The sequence below is a fragment of the Tamandua tetradactyla genome, chromosome 13 (genome assembly GCF_023851605.1).
Source record: "Tamandua tetradactyla isolate mTamTet1 chromosome 13, mTamTet1.pri, whole genome shotgun sequence".
Classification (NCBI taxonomy): domain Eukaryota; kingdom Metazoa; phylum Chordata; class Mammalia; order Pilosa; family Myrmecophagidae; genus Tamandua; species Tamandua tetradactyla.
In genome coordinates this window covers 85,460,309-85,480,759 of record NC_135339.1, presented here as the reverse complement: position 1 = coordinate 85,480,759, position 20,451 = coordinate 85,460,309, and the positions used below count along the sequence as shown (strand labels likewise).

General features: G+C 44.3%; 1 protein-coding gene across 1 annotated transcript in view; it reads right to left on the bottom strand.

The window, feature by feature from the left end:
• Window positions 1-372: 372 nt before the first annotated feature.
• LOC143653434 (scavenger receptor cysteine-rich domain-containing protein DMBT1-like) overlaps window positions 373-20,451 on the bottom strand; it is a 90,811-nt gene continuing 70,732 nt past the window's right edge. The window contains exons 49-62 of the mRNA XM_077124464.1: window positions 20,410-20,439; window positions 18,397-18,438; window positions 17,535-17,573; window positions 15,454-15,486; window positions 15,261-15,299; window positions 15,091-15,129; window positions 14,844-14,882; window positions 13,251-13,289; window positions 12,696-12,734; window positions 9,051-9,362; window positions 7,527-7,559; window positions 6,887-7,062; window positions 4,083-4,465; window positions 373-1,069 (exon numbers count right to left, since the gene is read on the bottom strand). Of these exons, the coding sequence (XP_076980579.1) occupies window positions 778-1,069; window positions 4,083-4,465; window positions 6,887-7,062; window positions 7,527-7,559; window positions 9,051-9,362; window positions 12,696-12,734; window positions 13,251-13,289; window positions 14,844-14,882; window positions 15,091-15,129; window positions 15,261-15,299; window positions 15,454-15,486; window positions 17,535-17,573; window positions 18,397-18,438; window positions 20,410-20,439 (1,535 nt within the window). The 3' untranslated portion in view covers window positions 373-777. The remainder of the gene's footprint in view (window positions 1,070-4,082; window positions 4,466-6,886; window positions 7,063-7,526; window positions 7,560-9,050; window positions 9,363-12,695; window positions 12,735-13,250; window positions 13,290-14,843; window positions 14,883-15,090; window positions 15,130-15,260; window positions 15,300-15,453; window positions 15,487-17,534; window positions 17,574-18,396; window positions 18,439-20,409; window positions 20,440-20,451) is intronic.

Sequence of the window (20,451 nt, the reverse complement as noted above, 5' to 3'; positions counted from 1 at the left end):
TCCTGCTAAGGTAAAAGGGAAATAGATAAAGTGGCCACTGCTCTCCTCTTCCGGGAAGATGTGGGAATATGGTCATTTTTCTTTGCATACTTCTCAAGTTTTCTATGCACTTTTTAGGTTTCTCATAATGTTTTGAGGATCTGGGAAACAGCCTGAGAGACCACACGAGCCACTGGCAGCTCAGAGAGCAGAGATGCATAGTTCTTGCGGATGTGTTTCAGATTCTCTAATTGTGACCTGTAACTCAAACGCAACAAAGCCAAGGGCCAATCTGATCCCTCTGGAACTGTTTTGATGGGTAAATGTCCTGCTCAATTCAACTACCAGTAATTAGAGTTAAAAAAAAAAAAATGAGCAGTGGCTTCCTGACAGACACATAGTTTATTTTTCATAAGACTCTTGGTGGAACCTGACAATAAATTCTCATATCACCAGGACAGAAATAAAGACATACACTTACTAGCAGTAGAAAATAATTTCTAAAAGAGCAATGTGGTAGCGAGAGATAAGCCCGCTTTTTTTGTACACTCGGAGACAATGATCAAGTATCTGATAGTGAAGAATTAGAAAATGAAGCACTTCTAGCCTGCAAAGAGTGATTGCCTTAGAAGTTTGGTAATAAGACAAGAATTATTTAATTATAAACCTCAGAGAAGCAAACCTTCTAGCTGTCTATTTTACCTGCCTCTAATAAAATCTGTCAGACTAATCAGTTTACAGAGAGAAACAGATGTTACTCCTTAACTTCAAAACAGATTTATACAAAGACTGGGGAAATCACACAAGAGTGGTGCTCTGACCAGTTCCTCTATGGATCTCCAGTGGCCCCACTGTTGGGAAATGCTCTGTCTGCTGTTCCTTGGCCTCTGCGGAGCCTGCGCCCCTCTTGCTCCGCCCTGCGCAGCCCTGCGAGCAGCGGGAGTTGTGGTCATCTGCTTTGCAGACAGCGATCTCACACTGCAGATAGACCACATCATAGCTGTCGAGAAAGCTGAAGGCGTTGAACTTGAACTGGGCCAGGTTCTTGTGGCGGGAGTGGAGATTGACAAAGGTGTTGTCTTTGATGCACCTGATGGGAAGATAAACCCCAGGCCAAAATGATTAACTTAAAGAGACTCAGGCTTCCATCCAGATCTCTGCATTCCAAATGGAGGTCTCCCCTTATCCATTCTTTTTTTTCAAAAGAAAATTTAGAACACCATCAAATGAGAGGAAAACTTTTATTCCTGGTCATAAATAGAAGGGAACTATAAAATAAACACAAGAAAATCAAAACGAGGCAATTGAATTCTAGCTAGGGTTTTTGTCCTTAGAAGACCTACTCTATTTTGTCAAGAGGGTATACTAAGAGTGATGGTTGTATTATTTAAAGGTAGACTTAGAGTATTTAAAAGTGTATATTGTAGGCAGCACAAGGGTAGCTCAATGTTAGAATCTTGACTGTCATACCAGAGATGTGGGATTCCCTGAGCCTGCACATGCCAAAAACAAACAAACAAAAGTGTATATTGTAAATCCTAGGGCAACCATTAAAAGTTAAGGAAAATAGTATAAATGATACATCAAGAGAAGAGATAAAATGGAATCATAGAACTCTCAGTTAACACAAGAGGAGGCAGTAAAAAAAGGAGAAAAAAACCAAAGAACAAATGTAACAAGTAGAAAACAGTTATCAAATTGGTAGATTTTAATACAATGGTATCAATGATCACTTTAAATGTGAATAGTCTAAACACATCAATTAAAAGAGATTTATCAGAGTGGATAAAAAAAATAATACACAACTAGCCAACTAGCTCTCTATAGCATTAAATGCATCAATCCACTTTAACTCAAGTTAAAAATAAGGGGATGGAGAAAGAGATCTATGTTAACACTAATCAAAAGAAAGTTGGAATAGCTATATTAATTTCAGACAAAGCAGACTTCAGATAAGGAAGATTATTAAGAGCAAAGACATAACAATCATAATTCCAGATGTATCTAACAACAGAGTGCCAAAATACATGAGGCAAAAACCTCATGTAGAACTGCAAGGAGAAACATAATCCATAATCATGGTAGGCGGGGACTGTGCTGGTTTAGAGGATGTATGCACCCCAGAAAAGCCATGTTTTAATCCTAATCCCATTTTGTAAAGGCAGCCATTTCTTCTAATCCCTATTCAGTATTGTATGTTTGAAACTGTAATCAGATCATTTCACTGGAGATGTGATTTAATCAAGAATGGTTGTTAAGCTGGATTAGGTTGAGGCATGTCTCGGATGGGTCTTGATTAGTTTCTGGAGTCCTATAAAAGATGAAACATTTTGGAGATGAAGAAGAAGATTCAGAGAGAGCAGAGCAGAACCATATAGCCTCAAGAAGCAGAGTCCACCAGCTGGCAACTTTTGCAGATGAAGAAGGAAAATGCCTCCCAGGAAGCTTCATGAAACAGGAAGCCATGAAAAGAAGCTAGCAGATGATGCCGTGTTCGCCATGTGCCCTTCCAGATGAGAGAGAAACTCTGACTGTGTTCACCATGTGTCCTTCCACTTGAGAGAGAAACCCTGAACTTCATTGGCCTTGAACCAAGGTATATCTACCTGGATGCCTTACATTGGACATTTCTATCGATATGCTTTAATTGGGACATTTTCTTGGCCTTAGAACTATTAACTAGCAATTTATTAAATTCCCCTTTTAAAAAGCTATTCTGCTTCTGGTATATTGCATTCTGGCAGCTAGCAAACTAGAACAGGGACTTCAACACTCTTCTTTCAGTAATTAATTGATCCATTAGGCAGAAAATTAATAAAGATATCGATAATCTGAGCAGTACTATCAATCAACTAGACCAAATTTACAGACCACTCCATTCAACAATGGCACAACACTCATGATTCTCAAGTTCACTTGGATAAACAGGCCACCTTCTGGGCCACAAAGCAAACCTTAAATTAAATCACACAAAATACATTCTCAGACCACAATGGAATTAAACTAGAAATCAGTAACAGAAAGAAAGCTGGAAAATTCCCAAATATTTGGAAATTAAACACACTTCTAAATAACCCATGAGTCAAAGAAGTCTCAAGAGAAATTTAAAAATATTTTGAATGAAATGAAAATACAACTTATCAAAATTTGTGGAATACAACTCAAACAATACTTAGAGGGAAATTTATAACACTAAAAGCATATTAGAAAAGAAGACGAATCTAAAATCCATGATTTAAGCTTCCAATTTAGGAAACTAGAGAGAGAAGTACAAATTAAACCCAAAGCAAGTGGAAGAAAAAGTGCTGGTTGGTAAATTCTGGACAAAAACTGAGCCTATCTCCCTGACACATCTGCAAGGAGGATTGAAGCAGAAGAGCTTTCTCCCTCTCTTGAATTAGTGTAGTTTAGTGCTACATTTGTGCGCCTCCCTAGCTGTGACTCACATCACCTGTGGAAGGTGCTGCTTCCTGCCCCTCCTTGGCTCTGGGAAACTGATGCTATGTCATGGGGATTCTCATGAATTCTCATGACTTCTCATGAGCTATGGCTCCCACAGTCTACGCTGCCATTGAGTAAGTGGTGATTTTTAATTTCATGCTGGTTGCCAATTACCACCCATAAACGGTTAGCCTGTATTGGGGGCAAGGGAGCATGAAACCCAAACAACCTGTCAAAGCTCTAACATGCCAAATTCCTTGGCTAATCAAAGTAGCCAGAATAAATCTCACCAGTATCCTAAGAGTTGGCCTGAGCTAATCTGCCAGCACCCAGTGCAGGCCCAAAGCCCTGAGGGCATGGACCATGAATGGGGAGTCTAATGGAGCCATAAACCAGAAGGGAAGGAGGGCCTGGACAGGACTGAGTGGGGCAGGACAGCAGAGGTGGGGCTCCAAGTGCGGTTGTTCAGGCTGCCTGTTTCTATTTGTCCCCAGCTGGGATCAGAGAGATGGTGACGGCCCCAGCTCTGCCTCTGGGGCACAGTGAGGATCCTTTTGCACACCGCTATGACTCTGGACTACCAGTCGAGAAGCCCCAGGCTCCCTAAAGGAATGCCAGATGAATAGCACAGTCAACCCGAGAAGGCCTTACGCCCTTCTTACCCCTGCCGGATCAGATCGTACTTGACAGTTGTAAAATCATGGGGGTCTGGAGAAGCCACACAGGTGTCCACGAACAGCATCAGGTTGGGGTCCGGGGTCTGGAGCGTGGCTTGGAGGAAGACCTCTTTGCCTGGGCTGGTGTGGTATGGCGCCATGCTCCCCCCAGGCCGGGACGCGGGCGACTCCAGGAATGATATGGTCACGTCATAGTTGGCGCCCTTGTTTGGGCTGTCGGCCCCATGAACAACTTCAGCAGCTGGTGGGCCGCCCACCCTGCAGGTGAACTTCAGCTGGGGTACCTTGTGCCTCACAATGACTCGCCCAGGGTGACCCCGTATTCTGCCTCTGATGGAGTTGGAGTAGCTGAGGGAGCCGAGGTTCTCCTGTTGGGTGAGGGGAGGGTTGGCGGTCAGGGTGCTTGGCTTCCTGACAAGCACTTTCCTTTCTAAGCAGAGATCTCTCCTCACCCACTTGCCTGGCGCCATCTTGCTGCCTTGCCAGAGCCCAGGGCCTGACCTCTTGGGCGCTAAGTTCTGAATGGCCTCGCTCCTTGGGGTCTAGTGTATGTGCAGAGCCCCCAGGAGTGTACGCCTGGCCTCTCCTTCCCTCCTGTGATGGCCATGGTGTGGGAGGCCCAGGCTGGCTGCAGGTCTCACCGACTCGGAGCTCCCTCTCTGCCGAATTCCTCTACATCCCCGTCCCTTGGATTCGTGCTCTCTTCCAGGCCACCGCAGGCCATCACCCCATGGGACCTCTTCTGCCCTCTTCCAGCTTCCCCTGCCTTTGACCCCAGACCAGTTTGGACTCCCCTTGAGCTGTGGACCTCTGCTCTTAACCTTGTTCCTTCAATTCCACCATGACTAGTTGGGGCCTGGGAGGGGCTGAGGGCATCCTCTCCCTGCCTCCTTCCCACACCCCATGTGGACGCCCAGAGACTCGGCCTGCCCAGGGGCATTTGCACAAGGAATCTTGGGCTGGTGTAAATCAGGTCCTGAGATTCTGCCTCAGAGCTCTTCAAGGACTAACCTGTCAGCTTAGACCAGAGTTTCTCAATATTTTTAAATTATTTTCCCCTCTGCAGGACAATTTTAGACCTCTTCTTTCCTATTCGCTTCCACCCCCCACTCTCACCATGAAATTTTAATACAATGTATATATTGCGTATACTGTACAAATATTCTGTATACTACATGTATATCTGGGCTTTATACGAAAAAGACTAAATTGTATTTTTTTTGGTCTATAATAATCAATATACCCCTTTTGAAGGTGATTTGTCCTTATTAAGAATGCACAGCTTAGAATAAGAGCCAAGTTCCATGGCTACAAGCCCCTACCCCACCTTTTTAACCTCACCTTAGGTTTCCGTGTGCTTACCCAGGCCTTGCATCTCTTCCTCACACCCTTCAAGCTTGCTGCAGCCTCAGGGCCTTTGCACCTGCAGATTCTTCTGCAGGGAGCCTCCTCCAGCTCCTCCTTACCAGACTGCTCCATCTCATCGTGGAGTCCTCAGCTTCTTGACTATCCTATTCAAAGCAGCTTCTCTTCCACCCTAAATCGCTCTTCTATCCTGCTCCTTGTTTTATGTCTTCCCACCCTTCTGCTTGTAAAAGGACTCTCATACATGCATTTGCTCAGTGTCTGCCTCCCCTCTTTTGCACGTTCAAGCTGTGAAGCAGGGACTGTGTCAGTCTTTTTGGCCACTGCAACCTCTACACCTGGAATATGACTTGTTCACTGACTCTCAATTCAGGCACTGACCCCGATGCGGTGGTGGGTGGCCTGGGACTGGCCGTCACTCCAGGTTATTCCTGTCTCCACTGTGTCCTCTCCCCCTAGCACTGGGGTCAGCATACAAGGCTTGCTACTGGGCCAGCCAATGCCAAGAGGACACTCACAGGGTCCTCCTGGTTGGCCTGGAAGCCCCCGGGGCTGCCCTCTTTATAGATACAGGAGGGCTTCCAGCTTGGCTCCTGGGGCAGAAATCTCTGAGGCAGAATTTTCAGAGCATACAGGATAAGAATGAGTATGGTCTGTACAACCAAATAACAGACAAACAGTAAAGTATGGAGTTAAAGGAGTTATTTGGGAGCATGTAGACTGAATAAATCCAACTTTAAAAAATGCCAAGTGTTTTCTGGGCTGGCTTGTGTGTTTTTAAACAGGGATGTCAAAGAATAGAAGAACAGCATAGGACCTTGCTTTTGATTATGTTTTTACTGTTCAATATACTGAGAAAACTGATTTCATGGTTACATACTCTTTATACGTCGTTGGTACATGTGCTTTCTTAACTTTAATGTTAGTGTTTATTGAAATAGGCAGATGATTAATGTAAAGTAAATCAGAATATGTATTTCACTGTATGCAAATGTCCTAGATATTTGCATTCTTGAATGCAAAATAGCTAGCTAGGTAGCTGGGTGAAACATAGCAGTAAGACAGACAGAAATCTGTCCTCTCCCTGACCCATTGTTATAGTTTATACATGGTGGGTGTGTACTAATGCTGTGATAAAGAAACAAATTGTGAAAAGTGCTTTGGAGCTAAGAAAACATCAGCTAATACACCCATTCCTTCATCCATCCATTAACACTCTTTGCTGTGATGAAGGCCTCAGGTGTATCCCAGGTTCCCAAAAGGAAGGCAAGTTTCAGGCAGATTAGTAAACTGCCCTGGGTCTCAGGGATCTCAGAAATGAAGTCATGGGTCATGCCTTTTCTCTGCCCCTGTTAAGAGGAGAGCTTCTCTTCTTGGCCTCCATCCACAGAAGGAAGGGTACCACTGCCTTGTCAGTCTCTTACCTGCCGGACCGTGCCGCAGCGGCCATAAGGGATGGTGAAGATCAGGTAGCGCCCCGTGACTCGGGGGCGACATAGCTCGTCATTTAAGTGGATGTTCCAGGAGGAGTAGCCCAGCCTCCGGAGGTAGCCCCGGTCAATGGTGGCTTGGAAGAGGTGAGGCAAGCAGGAGAGCTGGGCTGCAGCAGGAGGAGCACAGGGAGAGCCTCATAAAGGCAACCGCATGCGCTCAGTGTGAAGGTCAGGGATGTGGGTCTACTTTATCAAAGCCCCTTGGACAGTGCCCTGGCTTAGCTCTCTTCACCCCCCTCCCCTAACTTGACGCTCATTGATTCTTCCAGAAAGGCTGTGGAGCAGCACAACCATGGGGGATGCTACCTACAGCACAAGTCCCAATGGACTGAGCCAGCACTTCATCCAAAGATTTAAAGGACAGCTCATTTCACATGTTGAGAACACCTGAGCCTGGACACGCATCCATCTGGGCCTCTGATTAAGAAGCAGGTTGGAAAGACAGTGGAAGCAAAACGAGTGGATGGAAATGTAGGAGCTCTCAATGGAAATGCAGGAACTGCCCCCCAACTGCCCTCACAGAAACTGGTTCCCCAGACAGCTGCAGACCCTGGGAGGGGAGAAGGTTTACCATTGTCCTTGGGAACAACAGAGTCAGCTGGACCTGGGGAGGGGAGAAATAATGAAAAGCAAACATCAACTATGCTGAATGAAACATTGACAGAGGACTGTGCAGCCACCAGTAAACAGGAAATGTAGGTGAATGGACTCATTTAGTTTAGCTGTTAAACTGGAGGAAAGTCTTATGAGAATACTTAGAAAGGGATTCTGCATTTGCCCAGTGATGTTGAGAATTTGGGTGCCACCAGCACCATGAATTATCAGAGCAAGAGAGCAGGAAACCAAGGGCTTTGCAGGCTACAGACACTGCCCTGTGTATGAACACTGACTGCTGCCCCTTCCCACCACGTGGCACAGTTGGAACCTCAGGTTGGGGAAGATGTTCTTTGTGGTTCACAAAGGCTTCCCCAGGCAGGAAGCTAGTCGGGAGAGAAACACTGGGCCAAAGTCCAGGCCTGAAAGCACAGCCAGCCAGATCCATTCCGCCCCTCCAGACACCCTGGTCCCAGAACACCGGTCCTTCAGACATGTGCCCCCGTCAAAAAGGACCCTTCACCCCCACCCTGTGGTATATAATCCAAGAGGGGAAAATGAATTACCATGTACATTCCACCAGGAATGGCTGGAATTGTGGATAAACACAACGGAAGTGAGGGTTTGGGAGGCAAGGGCCTGACGGATCCCAGCACAGACTCAAACTGCTGGGTCCTGTGCCCCATTCATGCATGCCTTAATGGGGCTCTCATAGCTTTTCCATGTCAGCCCTGTTTCTACCTAAGACCACCAGAGTCCCTCCCACATAGAGATAATGACAATGGTAATTCCTGTGATTTAAGTAAAAAACTAAGAATGGAACAGACAAGGTGAGAGCCGATGTATTTATTCACCAAGTCTCAGAATTCCCTAGCTCCTTGAGATGCACATGGGTTAATCCGGGACAACTATAAGCACACAGAAGGTGGTCAACCTTTGGAGCTGAGAATGCCAAGGTAGATGTAGGTGATAATAAAGAATATTCTAGGAAAAGTGCAGCCCAGATCCTGGGTGGAAGGGCCACAGGGAACCCAGGATGCTTTAAGGTGTCTTTTTGAGTTTTGAGGGCTGAGTCTAGGTGAAGAGGAGCATCCAGGATTGTTCCCTGGACAGAGACTGAAAAAAGGACTGGACAAACTGCAGGCTACCCGGCAGCAGCAATTCTTACCTCTTCAATCATTTTATTACACTGGCGCTCCAAGCTTTGTCCTTAGAATCTTTTAGTTTAAAAAAGACTAATTTTGTGCTAGATTGGAATGAGACAAAACTGATTAATAAAATCCCAAGTGTATGGAATTAAAGCATTCATCACGAAGCTCATACAACTCACATGCCCTAAAGTATTTGTTTTGTTACCCCTGGCTCTGGGGCGGGGGCCAGACTGCCGTCCCCTGGGGTGGTGAATTTCGACCTTAGGACAGCTGGGAGAGCGGAGAGGGCAGGTGCCGGGGGCGGAGGCGCGGGTACACCCGGGCCTGGGCGCGGAGGGCGGCGGCGGTACCTGCGCAGACCACGCCCGCGTCCTCTGCGTGGTGGCAGTTGTGGCGCCCCCAGCCCGCGTGTACGCAGCGCTCCAGCGTGTCCTCGTGGCCCGCGCAGCGCACGTCGTCCAGCAGGATGGGCCCCGCGCCCGGGCCGAAGCGGCCGTGTCCCGGGGCGCCCAGTGCCCGGCCGCAGCCCAGCAGGCGGCAGACCACGCGGGCGTCCTGGATGTCCCAGTGGTCGTCACACACCGTGCCCCACTCGCCCTGGTGCCGAACCTCCAGCCGCCCCTCGCAGCGGCTCCGCCCGCCGGCCAGGCGCAGGGGCAGGTCTGCGGGGGGCAAGAGAAGGACGCGTGTGAGAAGAAACCCGTGGGTGCGCCCCCACCGCCGGACGGCATTTTAGGGTGTCATTTGTCAGTGGCAATAGAAAAGAAAGGAACACCGCGATGAGTTCCACTGCTGACTTGATTGGTCCCTAGCTCTCGCTCTCTCACTCTCTGACAAAAAAATAAAGCCTTAATTACCTGAAGCCCTCTAGGAATGACCATTTTGGACCATCTAGTTTCTCAGATACCTAAGGGCATAATCTTTTAAACAAAAATGCAAAATCTCAAACAGAACGAAAGAAACCAACAGGTGGAAGCAACCACAGCAGATCTCTGGAAGACAATTAATTGTTCTAAAACGAGGCAAGGGCCTCGACTCATCAAAGGAATAGACCCAACAATATTTATTTTACTCTTGATGAGTCAGAGCCAGTATTTTAATGATAAAACTGTATTATGTGACGCAGCTAGTCCATCCCTGGGTATCTACTCGAGATAAATGAAAATGCCTGCCTGCAGAAAGATTTGTAGGTGATGTTCATAGCAGCTTTCTCCACAAAAGCCAAAAACAGAATGGTCCAGATGTCCATCTACAGGAAAATGGGTAAATAGACTGTGGGGTGTCTACACAATGGAATATTAATAAGCACAATAAAAAAGGAACAAAGTCCTGTTACTACTTGGAACCACGTGGGTGAATTTCAAAACAGACTTGTTGAGCGAAAGAAGTCAGACACCAAAGAGCGTGTCATATATGAGTCCGTTTATATAACAGTCTAGAAAATGAAATCTAATGATAGGGGCAGAAAGCAGGCTGGTGGTCGCCTGGGGTGGAGGTGGGAGGGATTCTGCGAAGGAGCTTTCTGGGGCGATGAAAATGCCCTACATCTTGATAGTGGTGGTGGTTATCATAAAGGGATGCATACTTTAGACACATCTCCTAGACGTGCATTTTATTGTGCATGAAGCATACTTCAAAAAGTTGACTTGAAAAAGTAAATATAATTAAAAACGACATTATGTTGGTGGTGCTGCAGCCATAGGCTTGTATAAAATGTTTTGTGTTTATATGAATTGGTCTCCAACTGAGTGTGGTTGTCAATTTCCTGCTGTTTGGCACAGGGGAGCCGCTTGGTGAAGGCCATATGCACTCCTGGCTTGGGTCTCTCTGTGGCTGCAGTGTCCTGGTCTAATCTGTTGCTGCAATATCAGGAGCAAAATAACGGTGCTTGTTAGAATTATGAACAAAGGTCATTGTCTTTGGAGTGAGGTCTCAGTAGGTCAGTTTTTGGTTTGTGACAGCGTTCACAAGTTGTGTTGCTGATGTCTTAGTTGTTGGCTGACTACCAAGGTAAAATTGACCCACATCCCTTACCATATTGCATGAATCATTCATTTTTTCACACATGTTAGTTTTGTTGGTGATACAAGCAATAAAGGAATGTGATTGATCTTATTTCTACCCCAGGTGTTGTCTGTGTGACCCTGGGCAAATTGTTGACTTTTAAAATATCTGTTTCCTCCCAGGTAGAATAGGGCCCGTCATATTTTCTGTTTCAGAGTGTGAGATTCAGTGAGGTGATGTTTACAGTACTCACACTAAGCAGATGCTATACAAGTGTGAGTTATCTCACTGCAACAGCAACCACTACTGTTATCACCACCATCACCTTCAAAATCACTATCATAATTATCGTCATCTTTCAGATGGTTGTTATCAAGTAGAACAAATTGTAGATCTCAAGATTCTTAAAAGTGGCTCGGCTTTTAGGTCTAATAGCAAGTTGAAAAATAACCCAAAATTTGGTTTATGTGAGCTGCTAACTTGCATTTTATTTCCCGAGTGAGCTGTTCTGACATTCAGTCCTTTCTGGCTCTCAGGCTAGGAGGTTTCTACCTCTGAGCTATCTGATGAGTGTCCTCTGAATAAGAGATCAGAGAGACTTTTAGTTACCACGAATAAAAAAGGAGGCTAAAAATCACTCCTCATTGTGGTTACACAGCAAGCCAGGATACCCAGGGACACCCAGGGGCATGACAGACAGGCAGGGATTGGGTGTGGGATAGTAGGGCTCTAGGGCTGGAGGCAGATGGGCTGGAGGCTGGTGGGCAGGGGGCAAAACAGGCCCAGGATGAGCAGCATCTCAGCCTGTCTGTGGCATGCCAGAGCCAGGGTCCTATAGAGGGAAGGCAGTTCAGGCCAGTGGACTGAGAACACACTAGAGGAAACCTATGGAAGGTCTGAGTGCATGAGCTACTGATGCTAAAACGTGGCTGCTTAGGGACCTTTGTACCAACTATTGGCTGCATCTGGAATATTCTTTCCCTGGGTGTTTGCAGGGATAATTCCCCCACCTCATTCATGTCTTTGTTCAACTGAGAGGTTGAAACTCAAGTTAAAATTGCATCATTCAAATTAAAATTGCACCCTTATCAGCTCTTCTGGTTCTGCTCTATTTTTTGTTTTATCCGTAGCACTGATCACTTTTTAAATACCATATTGATACGTAATTATTATATTATATATATTATATGTATGTTGCATAAGTATTATAATACTGTAAAAGTAAAATTCACTTATTTAATATGCATATTGTTTATTGTCTGCATCTTCCTCTAGAATGCCAGCCCCATCAGGACAGAAATTTTTGGCTCATAGTAGGGCCTCAACAAATATTTGTTGAGTGAACAACGTTATTAAAAAAAATAGGGTGGGCAATTGTGGCTCAGTGACAGAGTTCTCACCTGCCATGCCAGGGACCCAGGTTCAATTCCCAGTGCCTGCCCATATAAATGGAGGATCAAATGATTCCATTGTTCCCTTGCCTCCCAGCCCCACCTGGAGGGAAGAGAGCCCCAGGTTGTGTGTGTAAGAGCCCTGTGAAGGGAATGTGCTGATTCTAGCAGGGCTGGAGGAGGCACCTTCCCCAGAGAAAGGCCTGATGTGGTCCAGATGGAGACAGCACAAGGGCAGGCAGCAGAGGAAGCTGTGTTGATATGTGCAGTGTCCTGCAGCTCCCAGCAGGGGACGGAGCTGTGAGCACCCAAACTGAATCTAGAGCCCAGAAAACTGCTGGCCTACCACCCAGAAGCCACTTTATCCCTAGAAACTCAAAATGGCCCCCAGAGAAGAGCATCAGTATGGAGAGGGGTTCCAGGGGTTTGGAACATTTCTGTAAAGGATACACACTGGCTCAGAAAGGTGTGTGCACACACATCTGTCTGCACAGCCATACCTACAGGATGATAACTGATCTCTGTAAAGAATGGAAGACTTGAAAAAAATATTAACAGAGAGATAGTAACTTTAGTGCTTAGAAACAAACTAAATATTACCAGGTAAAGGGACCATTTCTGCATCCACCGAAATTGTAACTGTAAAAAAGAAGAAAAAAAACTGTGAAAAATGTGCACCATCAAAGTCACATATGTATAATTAAAGCTGAAAAAGGACCAGTGGTTTCTCTAATTTCAGACACCCATTAACTTTGGTCTGGTTATAGAAATTCAGCCCATGAATTTTTATTTTCTTGGCATCAAAATTTGACAAATGGTGTTTATCCTGTTTCTTCTCCCCAGCATGAAATAATTTATTTAATTATCAGAAAAGAAACATTATGAATGTACTGAAGTTTTGTAAGGAAGTATACAAAAGTGCTACAGTTTATGAGAACCAGATTTACAGGTACTGAAAATAACGAGAAGAAAATCAAATCAGATTCCTTGGAGACATTTTTAGATATGAGAAAGATCATCTTTGGGAGGCATGACTCCACATTATGACTCTATGGAGGAAAGCAGGCAGAGAAATGGACTTTATTAGATAGAGTATGGTAGAATAAATTATTATGAAACAAAATACTAATCTAGCAATAGGCAGATGATAGTTACCAGGTAAGGCTGTCATTTCTGCTGAAATAGGATCTGTGGCTGCCAAAAAGAACAACAAAAAATTTCTAAGTGTTAAAACTTGGCTTCATTGAAATTTTACATCACAGATTATAGTTTATGAAAAGAAAACTATTCCATAGCAGTATCCCACAGAATCCATCCTGATCACTTTTCTTGTAGATTTACATACTCAAAGGTGAAATTGTATATGATAAATTGGTATTTTGCAAGGCAGAACAATAAAAATTCCCATTTACAGTATCTATGATGTGTCAGGTAATTTGCACTTCTATTCCTCACAATAACTGTGCAAGGTCAGTACTCTCACTGTTTTAGAGATGAGGAAATGGAGACAGTGGCATTGTGAACATGCCCAGGTCATTTGTGATTCAAACTTCTGAGACTCCAGGGTACTTGCTCTTTCTACACCACCCTGCTTTCAAGAGCTTAAGATGGAGGAACCAGCATTCATCCTGGGCCCAAGGTGAATCAGGAGTGAGAGGGAGGGAGGTAATGGTTTCAGGCCCTCCGCAGGGTCCTTACACTGCAAAAGGCACTTCCTGTAAGAACAGGGAGTGGTTTTGGCTGCCATACTTCCATGAAGGATGTATGAGTGCCACCTAATCTGTATAAAAAACAACCTAATTGTTTTCAGCCAGGTCTACAAAAAAAAGCTCACCCCATGTCCTGTGCAAGAGTCAGGGAGAGTTACAAATGAATGAGTCTTCTACTGAAGGTAAGGTCACAGGGTGGTGAGGAAGAAATGGAGAAAGGGAGGGAGGAAAGGAGGAAAATAATGTTAAATATAAGCAAAAAGATCCTACACTTTGGCTTCACTGGGTTTTACCTTATAGCCCATATGTCTTCAAAGTAGCCAAGAATTAAAAGAAAGAAAATGAAGAAAGTGGCAGAGTCTTGTTACTGCAGGATCAGTATCCCAGGGGCCCGGAGAAATCCCACAGGTGGACTTTGCGTGAGTGTTGGGAGGCTGGCTTGGCTTTGCTGCATCTCTATGACCTTGGAGACAAGTTTCTTCCTTCCCTGGGCCTCATTTTCCCCCAAAGTGAGGGGAGGGGTCCAGAGCCTTACTCAACAAATGCGGCCCATGACCCTTGAGAGCAGACTTCAGGCCCCACCTGGAGGCACTGAACCAGAATTTTAACAGGTTCTCCAAGTGGTTCCCATATATGGTAACATGTGAGACTCGCTGGATGAGGCCATCTCTAAGGTCTTCTCCAAAGACACATTTGACACTGTGTTATCTCATTCATCCTGTCCCCAGCATCCACCTTCAGTGCCTTCGGTAGGGACCTGGAATCTGCTCTGGGAGGGACTCGGGAGGAACTTGTAAGGAATTAGCAGGTCTCCTGACCTCTCCTGGGGAAACAGAAGTGCTTACTCTTTTTTTTTTTTTTTTGCATGGGCAGGCACTGGGAATCGAATCCGGGTCTCTGGCATGGCAGGCGAGAACTCTGCCACTGAGCCACTGTGGCCCGCCCAGAAGTGCTTACTCTTGGTGCACGAACTCTCATTGGGCTAAGGGTTTCTGGGAAAGTCCCTCATCAGGGTTCTTGAAAGAGTCAGAGAACATACCTGGTGAAGAAGATGCTTTGTCTGAAGTGGGAGTTGTATCTGCAAATGAAGAACTAAATTCAAATATCAGTGGAAAGACAATGCAATGTTGGCTTGACCGACAGCTTAATTTGTAATGAAAAGGCTTATGCTTACATTGAGACTATACTATAGACAAAATGTTCAGTATGCATATTCATTTTCAAAATATAAAGATAAAAAGTTGATCATATCTAACTTAAGAATTTTGACAGACAGAAAACATTACCAAAGGGACTATCCACTTCTGCTGAGGTTGAAGATGCATCTGTGAATAAATGAAGGGAATAAGATGCTTATGGTTCGAATGGTCATTGAATAGGCTCATTTTCTAAACAGAGCATGACAAATGAGAAGTTGGCCACATCAACTTAAACAGCACAATGCGAGAGACTTTACCAGATGGAGTGGTCACTTCTTCTGGGACTGAAGAGGTATCTATGCGCAAAGAGAAGAAACTTAAATAGTAGACAGGACTCCTGGGTTTCTGTTTTTACTGAGGCTTATGTTGGAGACAAAATGTTCATGCAACAACCTAGTCTGGTAAATAGAACTTGAAGAGGGAACACTTATGGGACAGCAGGGTGTTTACCTGGTGCGGAGGTCACAGCTGTTGAAGTTGAAGCTGCAGGTGAATAAAAATAAAGAGCCAATAATGAGACAGACGCAGTGGACACACATGTATCTAGAAGATGCAGGAGACATAAGGGTGACATTTGTAGGTCAGGGTGACTGGTCAGGCTTGTCTTCCTGCTATCTAGACAGCAGGGCATTTTTAGGGTCTCCCATTGGCTCCAAGCCTCCCCCACTCCTCGGCTCTCCATTCCTCTTTCCCGCCCTTTAATGGCTCTCCTTGGAGGTTGCAGGTTACCCATTTGGAGGGCAACAGGCATTGGCTTAAGTTTCTTGAGTGTATGGGGTTAATCTAATTAACATTCTGTGAATAGAGGATTTGTTTTTCTTCCCCTCAAACCAGTGGGAGGCATTGACCCAGGGATGGTCCTGGAGACAGGAACTTTCCCTAGGTGGGCTGTCCCCAGGTCTGGCCTGAGGGTGAGAAGGGGGTGGCAGACTTATTTGGCTCTTGTACTAGGTGTTGCCTTCCAACTCACTAACAGAGGCTGCATCCTATGATGTTTCATCCTATGACTCTGATATTTTGTTTCTCAGTTCATTCAGTACCTGGAGTAGGAAAGAGTCTCCTCTTTATTGCATCTCTGCTCAAAACTCCTATGCTCAAGGGGTGGGAGGCAGAGGAGTGTTTGTTTGTAAAAAAAAATAAAAATAATTAATTAATTAGAAAAGCGAAGGAAACATGGGCACACAAACAAATGACTGCAATATTTAAAGAACTGCAATAATAAGGAAAGCACAGGCAAACAAAGAAGCATAAGGAACGATCTACTCTGTTTGGGGATCCAGGAGCCTTTTAAAAAAATTAATAAAATATGAAAAAAAAAGTTTGGGAATTGAAAATAATTAAGAAGAGAATGAAAAAGAAGGAAGTAACTAAAGTGAGACTCAAGCTCAGAGGAGGAAAATTTCTAAAAAACCAACAGCAAACAAACTCCGACACTCAATTTGTAGTTTTTGAATGCAATTATACCAGAAACTCCTGGGAAAATCCCAACCAGCCTTCTCTTGAAATCGATTACACAGCTCTGTACCCCTCAGTGCTTTGGCACAGAGCCCACCCAGCACACAGCCCGGTTGGTCCCCACCGAGTGTCCCTGAGTTTCTCAGGAGGGCCAGTGACAATCATGGCTTGACTCTCTGCCATTCTGTCAACACCCACTCGGTGCTGGTCTTTTGGAGAAACTCCTCCCATGGATGATTACGTTAGGTAATTAAGTTAGACTATGAGGCAGTCCAGCAGATGACTAATTGCTCATTGTTTTAATGGACTTGGTTAACAGTTTGGCTGAATTGGCCGAAATAATTTTTCCCTTGGCCAATACATCTAGCTGGACGTTCAATCACTGTTGAGAGATCCAGGGATGGCTTTTATGAATTTGGCCAGAAACATATTGCAAAAAGACAACACAGAAGATTACAAAAGAATGAAAAAATTGGCCAGGACATAAGCAATAGTTTGATGAGCTTATTGGAAAACCAAATAAAATAATTGATAGCAAGGAAGATGGAACCCCAAATAACATTTAAATTACCTGTTGAAGTGGTTAGAGCAATAGTCAAAGATGATGGAAATAAACAAAGATAATTGGTTACAACCTATCAAATAGCAAACAAGAATGGTTTGATATTCAACTTGTTTTCTTCCTTCTGTTTTGAAGCACAAAAACTGCTTAGGCTGGTGTTGGAGTGAAACAGTAAAAAAAATTAGACATGGTTCCTGTCCTCAAAGAGTGAACTGACTCATGGGAAGGAAGGTGAGATAAAATGATCACACATGAAAATGTAAACTTGCAATGGTGACAAGTGCCACGAAGAAGAGCTGCACCATGGTGGGAAAGCTTGTGACAGGTGGCCCGGCTTAGCCAGGGAGGTCCCCTCTCAACTGTTCCAACCCCCCACTCCCCATGCTTGGCATTAAGACACTGATAACCTGACACTACATGGCCCCAAGGCTGTACAGATCTTGGCCCCGATGACAAAGGCCATCCTGCTGCCCCATTTGCCCACATTTGTAGTGCAGTGGAAAGAGGGCATTACCTGGTGAAAGAGTCATTTCTGCCAAAGTGGAAGTTAGGTCTGAAAATGAAACACCAAAAGGAATGTCAAGCGATGGGTCATAAAAATATTTTTTCTGGTTACGCACAAATCTTTCCTTAGTACAATCTCATTTACCAGGCTTTGTGGTTGGAAAAAATTCAGGTATCGGAACTAGTTATTTCCCACCTTCTCCTCGAAAAAAAAACCTTTAAGTACCCAAATTCAAAACACACAAACTGTTGTAAATTAAACTTTCCTGACATGAAACCCATTTCTCTGCTCTTTTAAACTGAAGAGATTGAACTTATTTCAATCTACATATTTCAGGTTTGTTAAGAAGAAGATCATCATTGCTGAGGGCTGTAAAACAGAGATGTCTCAAAGACATTGAGGGAAGTGTGCATTTTTGCTTCAAGTCCTATATTTAGAAAGTCGCGTGACATTTTATGGTTTTCTAAACACTTTCATGGCTGTCAGGCTATCCACTAGTATTTTCTACTCTTGAAACCTGGCTCCTCTATAAAGTCGCCCCCGACCCAGCCCTTGTATCCCCTCTCCAACAATCAGTATGGAGAACAGACTGTTATGTGTACGTGTAGAAAGTAACAACAGGCTCTGTGGAATACTTCTGGGTGTCCTTCTCTATAGCCCAGAGTTTAAGTGAAAGAACTTTATTTGAGCTTGGACATTGAGACCTCAATTTGGCTGCAGAGAGACCCTCTTTGTCTATTTTCCAAGGAGTTAACTCAGCCAATAAGTGACTCCTCAATAAGTGGGATATAATTGTACATCTAGGTAATATCTAGCCTAGCAATATGCCTTAGATAGGTAATAATAGGACAAATAGCAGAAAACTTGTTACCAGTTGTAAGGCCCAAATCTGTAATGGAAACTGAGGTAGGAACTGTCAAAACAAGCAAATATTAGAGAAAGTTGTAGCTAAATACCATCATTGTTGATAGAATTCATTGGAAAAGATTTTTTTAAATCACCCCATTCACAAATTATGCCCCAGCTGTGTTTATATTCTGTTCCTGTTTGATTCTCCTAATCTGTTTTATTAAGCTCGGAGAAATCAACAGTGGGCAAGGTAATACTTGGAACGGGGACTCAAGAGTCCAGGTTCTAGTCTCTGCTCTCATATAACCAAGGATGCGACCTTGGATAAGTCCCTTGTCCTCTCTGAACTTTAACTGCTGCATCTGAAGACCCAGTCTATGGACCAGTAGCATCTGCATTACCTTGTTAGAAATTCAGGTCCTTAGGACCAACCTGGGCATACCGAACCAGAAGCTGAGTTAGAACAAAATCTCCAGGTGGAATTATGTGCATATTAAGGGTTGAGAGGTTCCAAGTCTCACAGATAAGATGCCTGCACGTCCAGAAATGAGTAGTGTGGACCAGGTGGAAACTGGAGAGCACAGGCCCCATACAAAGGGGGCAACCCTTCCCTGCTCAGCTCCAGCCAGCTGGTGACCTGCTGAAATCCATGCTAGTATTATTCATCCTCTAATATCTCCAAAAAATTGAACATTGCAATGGACCAAAATTGTGTTGTATGAATCAAAACCCAGCAAAGGGTCAAAATTGGCCCTTGGCCCACTTGCTTATGACTTCTGAAGAACTTTTAAGGTTTCTTTCAACTGTTGAAAAAATGTTACACTGTGCTGGTATAATATCTAACTTGTCCTTGCCTAAAAGACCTGGTGGGCAATCCTCACAGATCCAACCACAAAGAGAAATCTCTCACTTTCTGATTTTCCTTAGAGCTCAGTTTCTAGCAGACTGGCAGAGGGCTCTGAGATTTTAGAAATATGGGCCAAGAGCTACTTTCATGATTGCTTACAGTTCAGAGAAAACCTAAATTGAGTTGAGATGGTATTTCTCCAACTTATTTAGCCATGCAAAAGTCAACTCAAGGCTTCCCTAGAATGACTCCCAAAATGTCTAGAAGGAGGAAGTTTACAAAAGGCCACATGGGACTTTTAAATTAGAGAGCCAAGCCTGGTCTCAGAAGAGGGCTCTGCACACAAGTTGCTCTCCCCTGGAAAATTGACTTGAAGCTATCATCACTGTGCTCATACAAGGCCCTGGCACTCACTCCCGGGGCAAGCTGCTGATGCTTCATGCTCTTCAGATGAAGAAACAGAGGCTCTGAAAAGAAAGGGACTCACCCACTATTACCCAATGGAGCCAGAACTTAGTTCCAGGTTCTTTAACTCCAAATCCAGGGATGCTACATTTCTACTCAAGAGATTTCAGTGGTCAAAAAAGATTGAGAAACATTTGGTTTAAACCAGATTAAAAAAAAATTCCTTACTACAGGATTTTTCAGAGACTTGAATATACTAATGGCTAGGAATCTTTAAGAGAGGGTAATGGCATTTCCCCAATTTATTTAACCATGTAATTCTTTTTTAAATTTGCAATCATTGGATTAGTGTACTGTACTTGTGGAATATGGTACTCTGTTATTTTGTGAAAATGCAGATTAGAGAAGAAACTTTGCCTGAGATGACTGAAGTCCTGTGACCATTTTAAAATAACAACTCACTGAATACCCACATTTGTGGACCATAAGGAGAATGTGCCTGAAACCCCATCACTATCATTTGACTTCAGAGACCTGCTTTTGTACCAAGGAGGGAGAGGTGCAAACTTCATGTTCCCTGTCCTGTATATGGAAAGTGCACGATCAATATCTTCTCAATTATATTTACTATTTCATTCCATTAACACGTGAGTGCCTTGAGTTAGGTTGATATGAGCTTGATATATTTAGTCTCATGTGAGGTATGAGCTCCAACCCCAACCCTATGCAAAGCCATGTGAGGCAACCCTGATGTACATAAAGCAAGAAAGAAAAGAAAATTACCAGGTGAAGTGGTCCTTTCCGTAACTGATGCTGAAATTATAA